The sequence below is a fragment of the Scaptodrosophila lebanonensis genome, unplaced genomic scaffold, assembly GCF_003285725.1.
Source record: "Scaptodrosophila lebanonensis strain 11010-0011.00,11010-0021.00 unplaced genomic scaffold, SlebRS2 tig00000080-arrow-pilon, whole genome shotgun sequence".
NCBI classification, from domain to species: domain Eukaryota; kingdom Metazoa; phylum Arthropoda; class Insecta; order Diptera; family Drosophilidae; genus Scaptodrosophila; species Scaptodrosophila lebanonensis.
The window spans coordinates 4,352,452-4,368,159 of record NW_022060561.1 but is presented as its reverse complement, the minus strand read 5'-3'; the positions used below and the strand labels follow the sequence as shown (position 1 = coordinate 4,368,159).

At 37.0% G+C, this 15,708-nt stretch overlaps 1 protein-coding gene across 8 annotated transcripts in view; it reads right to left on the bottom strand.

Moving 5' to 3' along the window:
• Positions 1–15,708, bottom strand: part of LOC115626157 (trithorax group protein osa) — a 31,230-nt gene that overhangs the window by 13,782 nt on the left and 1,740 nt on the right. For 3 of the 8 annotated variants that reach the window (XM_030521423.1, XM_030521424.1, XM_030521429.1), the window contains exons 1-2: positions 7,528–7,869; positions 375–1,111 (exon numbers count right to left, since the gene is read on the bottom strand). In XM_030521423.1, the coding sequence (XP_030377283.1) occupies positions 375–1,111; positions 7,528–7,745 (955 nt within the window). In that variant the 5' untranslated portion in view covers positions 7,746–7,869. Of the gene's footprint in view, positions 1–374; positions 1,112–7,527; positions 7,905–15,708 lie in introns of those variants that run through there. The other 5 variants (XM_030521425.1, XM_030521426.1, XM_030521428.1 and 2 more) reach the window with 3 other exon arrangements.

Below are 15,708 nucleotides of genomic sequence, written 5' to 3'. Positions count from 1 at the left end.
CCAATATGCCACCAATGTATTTGGGTTAGTTTTAATGTTGTTTAAAGCACCATATGACCGCTTAGTAATTGCCGGCGAGTGATGAGACGAGAGCCAAGAACTGTACCAAGAGAACTGTACGGGTTAGAGTCCCAAAAAAGCGCTGCCTACACGTCTAATCACGATTGCAAGAAATCATCTCTTTACAAAGTATTGAAGAGTTTGCTTATAAATATTTTGTACACACATAGAAAACCCTTTACCTTGTGCTTGAAATAATGTTAGTATTGTATTTATTTATCTTGCAATCGAAATTAGTCGCTTCAACAGCGCTTTACAAATTCCAAGCAAAAACAACGACCGAGTGAATGTCCAAATGTGTTCCTTCTGCTCACCATCAACGGCATCAATGCTGTTGCTGTTACTGCTGTTGTTGTTGCTGTAATCATTGTTGCCATTGTAGGAGGCGCTTGGGGGAGCCGCCACCGGAACCGCGGCTTCCGGATTGGGGCTCTTCGAACGCTCCTTGACATACTCATCCTTCCAGAAGGTGTTCTTCTCCACCGGTGGTGGCACTTTGCGCAGCGCAGCCATCGGATTGGGTGGTATTTTGATTTCTGGCCGGAAACCCAGCGGTGGCGGCTCAAAACGCTGCGGGGTGGGTGACTTGCGTGCGGTGGCCGGCGAACCGGGCGCACTGACGCGACCCGATGGCGGCGCTAATGTGCTTTGTGGGGGTGGCGGTGGGGGTGCAGCAACATTGTTGCCATTTGTGGGCTTCTTACCGGCCTGTCCCTGTCCCTGTCCCAGTCCCGGCTGTGGTGGCGGTGGTGGTGGCGGCAGCACCTGAAAGGGCATCCCAAGCGCTGCAGCGCCCATCGCAGCAGCGGCCTGGCCGCCGCCCCCACCACTCGGCGACAGAGGCTGTGCTGGTCTGTTCTGTTGTGAGGCTCCAGTGGCGCCCTCCGCCTGCGCATTCCGCGCCAGCCGCTTGGCCATACGCTCCGACTTGATTTGCGAAAGATCGATGCCGCCAGGCGTGTAGGTGAAGGGCTTCTTGTCTTTTGTCATCATCGCGTTCTGTACGCAGGCAGGCGCCTCATACCCACCTCCAGCGCCGCGTTGTCCATAGCTAAACAGAGCGTGAAGAAAGAAAGAAAAAAATAAAGAAAAGAGAGAGGTGGCATTAAAATCTGACCAATAATATAATTAGCATATTGTTCATGTCAGTTGGCACATAATGCTTTTATTTTCACCTGCACCCCGCGAGCTATTTGTCCTATTTGTTTCGCTATTTATCATAATTTTTGCTAAATCTTTTCGTAATTGATTGTTCAGCTGTGGCGCTCATTACTCGATCGATATAAGAGACTCTTCAGCTCTTTCTTCTTGATTAATGAGTCGCACCTGGACAGTTCAATGAACACAGCTTTTTTTTGAAGCGAAAGTGATCCAAAGTTGAACGGAAACTGGCATCGAAGCCATCGACTCAAGGGCTTAACGGTGCAAAGAAATAATAAGTGGTTGAAAGTGAAATGCTAGGGGCAGCACTTTTTTCTAATTGCTTACATTAATAAGCTAAATAGCAACATAAAAGAGATACTTACAACTATGAGACCAATAGCCTGAGGAAAAAATAATTTAACATATTTCCTGCATTCTTTTCTAAAAGACTGCTTTTTTATATTCACGCAAGAATGTATATAGTCTATAGAGACAGCATTTTAAATACGCAATAGTAATGGATTATTACGTACCTATGTATGTATATACTCGTACGTAAATACTTTTCAAACACTCACATTTCCATTACTTGCTATATGAGCAATTATAGGAAGCTGGACATATGCGCGTAACTAACAATTTCCTAGGCTTGTCGGGCTTTAATAATTTTTCATAAGCACACCCATATTTGGTCGCGAGCTATTAACAATCGAAATAGAAAGACAAAAGCAAAAAACCTAACAGTTAGTAAGTTGTGCAAATTTAATTTCCTAGCTGTCGCCATAAAGCGCAACTTGAACGATCCATAAACGTGGCCAGTGTCAGTGTCAACGCACTGCATCGCCAATGGGAGAAATACACACTACGTACGAGTACTTACATACTATGTACTACTATAAATAGTAGAGTTAACAAAACACAAAGGCCAAACTCACTGAACGGCATTTTGGCACGCCTTGTTTTTGTGCGGGAACAATTATGGCTAGTCAGGCGCACTAACTTTTGCTCATCCATAATCCGGGCGATTTATGGAAAGTACAACACAACTCACGATATGTCGGCAAAACGCAGATGAACTTTTACGGCATAGTTTGGCTGTAGTTTGGCAATGCAACATGTCAATGCCATTTCTTCAATTGGCCATAACCGAAAAGTGGTCGCAATATAGCGAAAGACAAAAAAAAAAAACACATAAAAATGGCAGAAGTATTTAATTTATAACTGACTTACTTATATAAGAATTTTTGGATCAACAAAAAATGTATCAGAACAATGTCTTAACAATGACAATTGCAGCAAAATACTTGTAGTAGACAATCGGATTGATTTATAAAATAGAAATATTTAATATAAACGCCATCATTTAATATATAAATCAGATCAGAATTTAATCAATTAAATCGTTATTCGATCATATAACAAAAAACTAGATGGAATGGATCAATTTATTCAATAGCAGAATTGATCACTGAACTCGATCATTTAATATAAATCAGATCCAAATTTGTGGTGCAACAAAAAATATATCAGAATAGTGTCTTAACAAGGGTAATTACCGCAGCCAATCGGACAGCAGAAAACCAGAACACAATCCTAGATTGAATCGTTATTCGATGATGGAATGAATACGATTTATCAAATAGCACCATTTAGTATAAACGCGAGCATTTAATATGTATACAAATCAGCTCAGAATTTGGACAACAACAAAATGTATCAGAACAATGTCTTAACAAGGATAATTACCGCAGAATATTAGCCAATCGGACAGCAGACAACTAGGACACAATTCCAGATTAAATCGATTATTTTGGCAGAAAAAAAAAAAAAAACAAAGTCCATACAGCCCTCTAAACAGCATAACATTTGTTATCTGTGTACAGGTATCTCTTTTATGGGCACAATTAACGCAGTTAACACTTTTTACTGTCGTTTTGCGGCAATTACGTCATCGCTTTGCATTTGACTTTGATGCATACGCTCCAATTTGCATTTAAAGTGGTCGGTTGTGGGTGAGCGGCAGTTTTGCAATAAGTAGTCTAAGCCGTCTGTGGCCGACGTTTTGCCTTCGCATTTGCGGTTAATCGAGCAGCTCGTCTTGCCATACTCGTTGTATGCATTTTTTTTATAATTTTTTGAAAAGCTTAGCACTTTTGCTTAAACGGCTGCCAGGTATTCACATTCACATCCACATCCACAGCACACAACAACGAACTTCGAGCACCTGTTCCTGTTCGCCTGACCCACTTTGGCATGGCCAGACACATTAACTTGTTAAAAGCGAATCATTCACGCACTCGTTTACACTCGTCATATACTCGTATAGATGTGTGTGCGTGTGTGTGTTTTTGTATACAAACAGACGTATATGATGAGTCTTCAGGCATTTGGCAACTAATGAAGGTGATGGACAGGCAGCAGAGGTAGCCAACAGGCTCGACAACTTTTCAGAACATGCCTGTTCATCACTTTCTTTCAGCATAACTGGCTTATGTATTGGGCCTATGTCGAGCCATGTCTTCGATGTCCAGTTTTAATTAGCCATATGACAACGATAAATGCATTTAAATTAAGCGAGTTATGTGGAGAAAAGAGACAGGCGCGCAATTTTGGCTTCTCCGCCGCTTCTCGGTTCTGCTAAGAAAGTCAGCGGGCATTCGCAATTATGCACATAAAAATCAGACATTAGACATTACTGCTATGTTTACAAATCATAAATGAAATTACATTTATTTAAGAAGCAGATTTCAAGCTCTCGGATGTGTAGTTGGGGTATGTTTAATCAAGAAGCTCGAAAAGAGACCTCATACTGCCGTATGACTAAAGCATACGAATCTGTTTAATAGCTGTATTATTATCCTTTTAAGATTGCCGCATCTCCGGGTAATTCCAACCATACGGTCCGTTAAAATTTAAATAATATTAATATATTCGCTGTAGTAGCTAGGCTTTTAAAATAGCACTCAAAATCAGATGTCAGATACAAAAATATTTCCAATCCCTGTAGATGTTAAAACTTTTGCCCGAACAATTTAAGCAAGTGCTACACATAATCTAGAAGCTAAAGCAAAACTACTGCTTTTTACAAATAAGTGTGAACTATGATTGATTTTACTTGTATATTTGTTTCCTATCTGAAAAACGAACTTGCTCTACATAACATACTAATACTACTGTATCTTTTAATAAAAGAAGAATAACTCTAAATTTTGCTCACACATTTTTAAAACAAAGCACCTACAAATATTAAAATATTATAGAGAATTCATCTGCATGATCCAACAATTTAAAAGCTCATTATTTCTTCCAAATGGAATGTGCTAAGAAACAATGATAAATGTATGCATACTTGTATATGCATTTTTGTTGTTCAGCGGCAATCAATTTGTTTTAATTTTTTGTGTCTGGGTCTAAGCAGAAATAAGCAGAGATTTCTATCGTTGGTCCATTATCATCACCATTTTATTTATTATGCCACTGGCGTTTGGATCTTACTGCCAAATACGCGTCACATTAAATTTAATGCCAAACACATGGCTAAAAGGAACAGCACGCACACTCTAAGTTGTCAATTGTTGCCAATTTGCCAAAAAAGAAAAAGAAAATCTTTTTGCCACAAAATGGCAAATGTAATACCAAAGAGGAGGCGTTGATGTCCAATGACGTCAATTTTTGGCGTCACTAAAAAAATTAAGCATTCAGGCACTTGGAAGATTAGATTGCTGCTGCATTTGCATTGGGGCCAACATAAATAAATGGGTAGTTTTGTATATATATATATATATATATATATGTATGTGTATATACAGACAGACCACCAGCTGTTTTGACAGTCAATGCAATTAAGCTGTCAAGCTTATTGGCCTTGGCAAGCGAAGCAGGAAAAGCCTGCAAAGTGCAGCCATATTTGTTGAAAAGTGTAAAATATGCACATGGTATTTGAATCTCAACTCATTATCATTGTAATTGCAAGAAAGTAGCAGCAAGCCAAACGTAACGCTAAAAATTCCAAAATTGTTGAAAATAAACAATCCGTTTAAATTTTTAAAACGTTCCAATTATTTAAAAAAAATTTCTTTCGTTCAACTCTGTTGGACTTAAAAAGAATCTATAAAATAATTTAAATCAATTTTTACAAAACAAAGTAGTTCACAAATATAAAATACTGCTTTTTAAACATTAAACGTTATACATTTTGTGTTGCGTTCGCTTCGAAAAACTGTTATGACTTAGATTTTTTAATTGTTTAAAGTGACATTAGTCTATGATTAGTTGAAAAAATGTCTCTTGCTTAATATAATCTATATACATATTTTTATATCACGTACAAGTATATGTATATTATTAACCATGTATTGTATTAACTTTATGTTTGGTTTGCTTACAAAACAGATGATATGATTGAGTAGAATTAGGGACTTAATTTTCAGCTTTGCATAAAATAAAAAAAATTTTTGCTAAACATGATTTAAGAGAATATTTTTAGAAGTATTAGGAATTAAATAAGTGACAGCTCTTGAAATTTGTAAAGCCTGGCAACTGCAAAAGTTTTGGCATTTAAGCAAAAATGTGGGAGAATTTTAAAATTAATTGACATTGTTAAGCTCTTATTTAAATATGAAGAAATGTGTTCTCCCTTGTCTCATGCATTCGCTTGCTAGAAATCAACAAAAGTTGCAAATTTGAAAAACCAATAATAAATTCAAAGCTTAGATTCCCAACAGTTTTGCTTTAGAAGTTGAGAAACTCTCTCTCTCTCTCTCTCTTTCTCAGTAGCTTCTAATTATGAAACGAATTGCAAATTTGAAAATTTAAAAAAGCTGCTGCTTTAACCTAAAATTAGAACTGAAAAGGCTAACTGTAAAAGCAAACTGTGACTAATTAACCTGCACATTTGACACAATTATTTGTCACATTACTCATGAATCATGCGCAATTTTCAACGACACGCTGACAATTTTATTTTTGCATTTCAGCTAAAAATAAAACTGGCAGAATATTAAAGATACTTGCATATATAGTATGTATATGTAATGCGCGGATACCAACAGTTTTGTATATAAAAATCTGTGCAACTGAGACATCAAGCATAAGCAGCAGCTGCCATTTGTTGCCTGCCACATGAAACATCTGTGCAATTTACATTTTCACTTTTGCATGCAAATGAGCGTGCAAATATCTGGCGAGTACTAGTATTTGCATTGCCGAGACTCGACGGACTGCCTGCTGGAAAACGCGACGTACTCGTATCCAGCAGATACCAAAAAACTTGTTGCCTGCCATTCTAACTCAAGTTGCATGCCACTGCCACTGCCAGAGCCACTGCCGATGCCGATGCCGCTGTTATGCGCTTCGTGCGCGTATTTCAAGATCAAGGGCAATACACAAACACACACACACACACACACACAGACACAACGGCTGCCAAAGTGGCTGAGTGGCCGAGTGGCTGAGCGGCTGAGAGGCTGCCACATGCAACATGACATAATGATAGTCATTGTGGGTATTGTGTCTATAAATAGCTGCAGATGAATGCATGAAGGCGCTGCTGGACTGAAGAAGCTACAGGGTGCTTGCAACTTCATCTACGCCCACATTCCACGATCTGCTTATCGAAAAGCAACTGCGGATTTAACAAAATATTTGTCTAGAAATTCTTTTTAGACAGCGCAAAAAAAATTGCTTATCAACTAACACAAAACAAGCCTTAAACTCAACATAGTATATATAGTATGTACACACATAGCTACAGGTAAACCTTTCTAAGTTGATTGCATCATCCAACAAACTTATTTGGTGGCAGTTCTAAGCTCTAATTCGATGCTGATGTAAGTTTTATTGGAGAAATGCTATGATAAGTAAATTATCTATCTACTTTGAACAATATGTTTATAAATCTTCACAATTTTGTGAACCTAAAATCCCACAAGAAACAAAAACTGCTCAGCCTTGTAGTTAAAAATTTAGTTAAGCAAACATTTTGAAATTAATAAAAGTTGCGAAGTCCTTGGTTCTAGAACTTCTTGTCAAAGTCTAAATCAATAAAACAATAAATGTAGGTAAAGAATGAAACTTTCAATAACAAAGACTTTAGCTTTAAATAGTTTATAATTCATTCCAACATACGCAGCAAGACAAATTAATTTGAATTGATTTCCAATTCCACTCAATTCCAGGTCAAGCATTTATTAAATTTCTTATTTGTGTTTTATTTAAAAAAAAATTATTGAAATGGTGGGAAGCTATACAATGTATACCCTTGTTTTGAGATAAGACTGTAATGCATAGGAAGTGTGTGTAATTTCTTTTCCTTCGCCCACTTACGTCTCTGGATCCATGTGCTGAAATCCACGATCCTCTCGCACCATATAGGCGGGTAGCGTATCAATAATGGCATTCGCCTTATCATTGTACGAGCCCAGTAATTCACGATACTTGGAATAGACGACGCGTTTCAATTGCGGATTCTTGGCAGCAATTGTTGCTGCTGTTGTTGTTGCCGTTGTTGTTGCAGGCTGCGCTTGCAGCGTACTGGTGGCCATTGTATTATGTTTTGTTTCCTTTCTTTTTGTTTTTGCTTAAAGTCGAACTTCAGTTCACTCTTTAGTGCATTTCACGCCAATGTCAACCATAAAACTCAATCAGTTGTGTGCTCATTCGAAACCAATGCCATCAATTTGTGAATTTCAAGGCTCGCAAGACCGCAAAACTGTTACGCCACAAAAAAAAAGGAAACTTTGATGAGTGTGTCTATTGGTTCATTCACAAAATGTAACCCAATCAATGAGCAATACCAAAGCGGCCTAGCCTGCTACAATCGGGATCAACTGAATGGGAATGCAACCTTTAAACCCCTTAAATCTTCTGAATTAGCTCATTAAATTGATTTAAAATTCCTGTTAAATGCTTCGCTTTTATTTGGGAATTATAGCACGGCATGAATTTTCTATATTTTATGCCCCAATGCGGTTCCCAATTTAGCTGATCGTTAGTGTAGAATTTTGTTTTCCTTTGTCACAACAACAAGCGAACCCAATGGAGGCGCTGAGTCAGCGCTAAGCTTCGATCGGCAATATCAAATTCTAAACAGCTGAGCCCAAATCAATATTGAACCTTCGTTGCTGGGCTGTCTACGGTCTGCCGGCAAACTCTGACAATCAGTCTGACTGAGTCATTCGACTAATCATAAGCATCTCATAAACAATATACGAGCAGTATGCCGCCAATGGCGGACGCTGCGGCGACGGAGGCTGTGGCTGTGGCTGCTGCCCAAATGTATAGCAGCTGTTTTATATCTGACGCTCACGCATTTCCAGTATTTTTAGGCATGAGCTAAATTATGTGTAAACAGACAATTTAAACCAAAAGGAACAACAATAACTACAACAAGAAGAAGATGCGCTAAATCGGGCGTCTAAGGTCAATATATAGAGCGCGTGTCTGAATGAGCACAAGGTTTGGAATTGAGGGGATTGAGATAGAAGGGGAATTGAGAGATTGTGAATTCAATTTTAAATTCTGATAATTAGTTGATGGCTTCTAATTCGTTATGACACTATCACACGCTTGTCACACGCGCAGATACACCAGAAGTATCTTGAAGATACGAACCGAATACGCTTGTAACTTTGCGACTGCACGCAACAACGACTCGACGCGTTTTGAAGCTAAGTTTGTTGCGCAAAGCGCTCGACAGCGCCAGAAAATCGTAGTCGCGACAACAATCGTCGGCAATCCGCAGTCCGCAGTCGGCAGTCGGCAGTCGTCGGCAGCAACTTGTTGCAGATACATTTTTTGCTGGCGGTTTTTGTTGTGTTTGGCTTTTGCTTTGGTGTTGGTATTGGTTTGTGGTGCAGCAGCCAGCAGCCAGCATCATCGTCGACATGTGCCGCAAAAGGAAAACTGGCCAAATGACAAACGTTTCGCTGGCACGCGCAGGCCAACTGCCAACATTGTGGTGTGGTTGGGCCGTCGCGCCATCCAGTGGCATGTTAAGACAAAATGTAGCTACAAGATACACGAATCGCAGCCTGGACAGCCGCCTGGTCGCAGAACAATTTATATGTCTGTCAAATGAAGTTTGGCCAGTTGTGGGGCCAGTGGAAATCAAACGCAGCGACAAATTTTCCTAAACGCCAAACGCCTGCCTTTCGACTCTGTGTCTACCCATATGTGTGGCTGCCGTATCTGCCGTGTGTATCTGTATTTGTATCTTCTGCTGTGTATCTCTCTGCACTGCTGTATGATTATTTGTGTATCTGTATTATGTGTTATCGTGCGCCTAATTGTTTTCACTCGCTTGTCATGTCGTCTGCTTATTACTTTTCTAGCTGTTTATAATTAAAAGCAACGTTTATCTGCTCGCTGATTTGTTTTGTTTTCCCTTCTTTTTGTTTTCCTAAACTGCGCCTCTTTTTGGCAACAGTTCGAAGAACTTGTCGACGCTTTATCAATTCGCGTGTATGTGTGTGTGTGCGTGTGTTCGTTTGTGGGCTGTCTTCGGTTTACATTGAAATGGCAGCAACAAGCTGCGGAAATACAATGTGTAGCACAACATTAAAGATACACACACACACACCTTTTATAAAGATACTTATGTATCCGTTATGTGATAGTGGCAAAAGTGTTATCTCTTATAAGCTAAGTTATAAAAAATAAACGCTGAAATGGAATTGGAAAGTGTTAAATAACTTTCAAGATATAAAGATAACGCAACAGGGGAGTGCCGAGATGTTTACATTTTAACGCACATGCTTTGTTTTGAAATGAAGTCTTCAGAATGACAGCCGTTTCTAAATATTTGCAGTTCATCATTTTTAAGCTTGCTCGATTTTTGCGCAAAGTATTAATATTGATCTTAAAATAAAACGAGGGCATTTTAATAACGTAAAGGTCACACAATTTCATGAAACTCTAGAGATATTTTTAATTAAAACCAATTCCTACATTATAATGTTTCCCTTTTCATTGCAATTTTATATTTTTTATATCAAATATTAATATCGATCAAAGGTCAAACAATTTCATGAAACTTTGGATATTTTAAATTTAAGCAACTCCTATATTTTTAATTTTCTCTTTTATAATTTTAATTAAAATATTGCTCAATTGATTCCCTGAACTGCTTTTAAATATCCATTCAATTTGATTTTGAAAATTATTCTCTACCCAAGTAAAAATGTTTGACAATATTTCAACATTTTTACATTATTAGAAATAATCAACAATAATTCAGTAAGCAAGCTGAATTTTATTTAATCTGTCTTTTAGACTTGCTTTAAGTTATTGGAACCAAACTGCTGAAGTTACATTTTCGTAAATGAGGGCATTATGGCATTCAAGGAGACAATTTGAATTGTATTATATTTATTAAAAAAGTGCGAAAAATGAGAGCCTGGACTGGTGCGCCACATGACTCATTCGCAACCCACTTAGCCGGACATTTGACAGCTGGTCACCCAAAAAACCACACAAAAAATACGTACATACGAGTAAATATGTGAGAATTCTGTTGACGCACACTTGAAATTTGAGTGCCTGTCAATAATTTTATGTTTTTCAAATGAATGAACGAATAAACCAAAACCATCGCACAGCTGTCAGAAAATGGTACCAAATTGTTTTTCATTCAATATTATGTTGACGCGCCAGAAAGTGGGTCAAAAGCAATGCCAGCCAGACAATCAGCCGGCTAGTCTAACAGGCAGAAATACTCTCGACAATCAATCAACAAGGGCCAGCTAATTAGGCCGCTCATTTGGACCCTAAAAACAAAACAAAAAACTTCAAAGTCCCGTGGAAGCGGATGAAAAAAATCTTTGGGAAATCGTTTAATGATGTGTTGAATGTTTTTTATTTTGCCTTTTTCACCCCACAAGCAATTCAATTATATTCTTCTGGCTATTTACTTGCCCCATTTCATGTTGGCTGCTGGGCATTCTTGAAAATGTTTTGATTGTCTGTCCAAAGATTTGTTATGCAGTTTAAGTTTAATGCATTCGTCGCTCATCTGGCGGCATAGTTTGTGTTCAACATCAGTAGATTGGTTATAAAGCTGTCAGTCGAAATTATAAGTAGCTGCCTGAAACATTACTTTAGCCAGATATGTTATTGAAAAGAAAGCGTGAGAATGTTTTGATACTTTATTGGGAATGCAAATGTAAATCAAAATAGAAATAGACACAAGAAGTTGAATTTTTAGTGTTAATTAGAAATTAAATTAAATGAATTTTCCGAGTTGCTAAAACTAACCAATATAGTATAATACTTAAAACACAATTTGTAAATAAATTGTGTTTTACCAGCGGCTCCCAAACCTACACACAGTGTCACCACAACTGTAACGCCATTGAGTCTGCCATAAAATAGAACAATTTATAAAAAGAATTCATAAACATACAAGCATTAATATATACGTATGTTTAAGTATATTAATACATATGTTTAAGTATATAAAAAATAGGAGGAAATTTATTCGGCATTTAAATATAACTTAACGTAAAAGTTAATGCAGGAAAACGCTATTCAGGCTAACACTATGAATAATAAAAAACGCAAAACAGTTTCAAATGCCACGAGCATGTGTTAAATTATAAGACTTTTTATTATTTGCTTCTTCTTGTCTCATCAACACTTTCTGCTTTTGTTGTTTGTGTAATTTGTATAAATAATAGGCCGTTAAATGAGCTGATGCTGGTGACCTTGAAAACGTTTTAAAATAAAACATAAAAGGTGTGCTTATTAGGGCGCCATTGTACTACTTGGTTGTGAACTTGTGGCGGACACCATTTATTATATTTTGCGCTTTCTACGACTCTGTCCGGGTGGACAGGTGTGCAACTGAGACTCGTTGCAAGTTGCATTTGTCATTTGTTGCCTTCGCGCTGATTGCATGACAAGCGCGCATCAGAGACGAGGGATCCTGCCTCCCAGCGAGGCTTTGGAAGCAGCCAGCATGGCCGGCAAACGAAATCGAAATCATAATTATTTATATTAATCTGTCGGGTCACCAGCGGCGTCGTCGTAGTCGTCTTGCTGGCTTGCTTAAGTGAAAGTAAAAGCAGCGCCCGTTGCACAATGCAATGCAATAACAACTTTGGTTACTTCGACTGCAGCGTCGGTGGCAATATTTCTTCTTCAGTCGCGCGCACTCGATACGTAATTTTTATAAATTTTCCAGCCACATGTGGTCGCTCGTCATGGATGGTCAAAAAAAATAATAAAATAAAACAGGCAAGGCAGCTGGGCAAGTTGTTAGCATTTTGTTGTTCATTTCAATTTCAACTTGTAAACAATTTATTTTTGATTTTGTATGCTTTGATTTGATATATTGCGGCACTATTGATTTAGCCGGGTGAAAAATTGGGCAACCAAAAATTTTTAGGAATAAATGATGAGTGAAATTTTCTCTCTCTAGCATTTCAATTTCAATGCAAATTTCCAAGTACAGTAAAATAAGAAATAGTTTGGGTGATTGCATACAGTTTTTAAAGCATTGGCTTTTTATGCTGAGCGAATAATTTAAAACTTTGTTTATTTGTAATATTTATTACAAAAGAACAAACAAATATAATTTCTTGTAAATACATTTAAAAAAATAAGAAACGTAATCTTTTTGTGTCTAGACTATTCTTAATTTTTCTAATTTATTCATAATTAGTTATTATTTTGCAAAACTAAATTTACTTATTAAAATTTTAAAAGACCTCTTAGTCGCATTTCTTACAATGCTTCCAAAACCTTAAACAGTCATCATCATAATCAGAGCTCTTTGTTCAACATTTCTATATTCCTTAAACGCATATATTTCACGGTCAACTGTGCTACACTTGAACTTAAATACAGAAACACGCAACAACAATAAAAATAATACACAAAAACCCATTAAAAATGTAAATGCAAAAATGTGCAAAGTAAATAAATTCACACCTGGATTTACGTAATCCAAAATTTAAAAAAAATACAACACAAATCAAGCAATGGCCAACGAGTCGCGGCGCACCACACAAAGAAGTGTCAAAATAATTGCCGTTGACACAAAATCTACAAAAACGTCTGGGCAACGCATCAACAAGGGGGAAAAAGAGAAAAACATGTCGTAAAATTTCATACGAAACATAAAACAAACCCATATATTTCAATGTTTATTCAAGTTCACCCGCAGAAATTAATGAATTTTTTGAGATGTTAACAAAAGTTGCGCATAAACTGGCATTTACAAGTTCAACTAGGCAGCTCATGGCTGTCAAAACAATCAATAAGAACTCACAATTGTTAACGTGGCGTATACATAATGTGACAACGAATGGACTGCTAATGTAAAACGGTTTCAAATATCGCTATGCTATGCCTTAATAATGAATTGAGGATATATGACGACGATGAGGTGCCAGTGCTTCTATTAAATGTCTGTTAGTCTGGATTAATAAACGATTTGGCGCTTATCTTGTCCCTGTGGGGAGCACATAAATTAAGGCACCGAAGACCACTTACAGCAGTTATTTCAATTACCATTTTTTAAACCCAATTTTCAATTTTTATACCCTGTACCCGTAGGGTAAAAAGGGTATATTAGGTTTGTGCAAAGTATGTAACATGCAGAAGGAAGCATCTCCGACCATATAAAGTATATATATTCTGAATCAGCATGAGGAGAGAAATCGATCTAGACATGTCCGTCCGTCTGGATGAACGCAAGGATCTCAGAAACTATAAAAGCTAGAATAACCAAAGTTGGCATCCAGATTCTCCTATGTCCGAGAAAGGACGAGTTTATTTTTTTTTTGGAATTTTCCCCCCTTCCCCCGCTACAGAATTTTGTCAATATCGTCCACATTTCAAAAGTCAAAAGTGTAGCGTTCTCGCTTGTTTTTTATTAAGAAATGGCAACGTTTCTGACCAACCCTGACTTTGAATTGAATTGACTACGCATAGCGTATAGGGCTTTATTATAAAGCTTTCGTTAATTCATCTGTGTCTACAATTTATCCTCGTCGTTTATAATTAATAATAGGAAAATCATTAGGAAAGATAATTACCGATGTTGGTTAATGGTTTTTAAGGAGAAAAAAACAGCTACTTTTAAATATAAGTCACTGATATACCACACCAAAAATAATTAAAAGTAATAAAGAATTAATTAAATGTCTTTATTATAAACTGAGCCAGATATGTTTTTTAGAATACCCTTCTTGTGCTGTGCCACATTGTAATTATTCAATTGTTTAATTACAAGTATTTGCCATACATTTGTACATCTTCCCAAGCACCTTCCGCATTTCACACATTGTCCGCATTTTCACACTCAAATTTATGCTCGTCATATCACAATAGAATGAAAATAAACATAAAATGCAAAACATATCACAAAATTCATGAAAATTATCAATTTAATCGCATATAAATTTAAGTGAAATGCATGTTCATTTTATTTTTGTAGCTTAAATACAATGCTTTATATATCATCCAGCTGTCATAAGAATTTATAGTGTTTGAAGTGTTTAACAATGCGTATGCTTAATATTTTATGAATTGCTTTTCAACATATGCTATACTTATTATTTGTCAATGATTTTCTTCCTATTTCGCAAATATAACCCTGGTGGTTTTTAAAATAAGTTTTTAAAACGTTTTTTCATAATTTGAAGACATTTTTCGCAATTTTTAGGTGAAAATTCATTGCTGATGTATAATAATAATAAAATACCTGACATATCACACGATTATCATAAATAATCACATAAATTGCATATAAATTATACTGAAATGCATTTTTATATCATTTATAAAGAACAATAAACTTAACTCGCTCTATATATGTAGGTATATATGTATATATAGTATATACAAACTTCCGGCTTTATGCCGTCAGCTAAAATTGTCAACACGTGTGCCAAATGTTAAAAGCGTAATACAGAGAAAGACAGGGAAAGAGAGAGACAGAGGAATAAAGTGGATAGCCGTTTTAGTTGAACATTCAATTTTCTACAAATGCTGTTGAAAATTAAGAAAATTAATTAATCGAATTCGCATGGGGGCTGCGAGCAATGAGACCAAAGGCAAAACGAAAATGTGTCGCCTGCCAAAAAGCGCGTGCAGCGTCCGCCGAGGTCTGCGACTGCCAAGAAGATTCCCAATGGCTCGGCCGACGTGGGCGTGCGTTGGCCTTCAAATTGTATATGAGCCTTAATTGTGAAAGAGATCATAAACTAGCGCTAGCTCTGCATATATATAGTATGTATTCCAATAATGTATTATTTCGAAATACATATAGCTATACATACTGTAAATATGTTTGCTTAGCCTTTTTCGCTTCTCGCAATATGCCGGGTATGGTTTCTCCTCGAACCGATTTTCTTCATAGTCTTTGGGACCTTTTAGTTTATGAAGGGCAACTAAGTATTTAAATTTATGAAGAGCGCGTGTACGTGTTTCTCACGTGGCTTGTGCGTAATGAAAGCTGTCAAGATTTCGTTATGCCATTACTCTTTTCATAAATATAAGTTT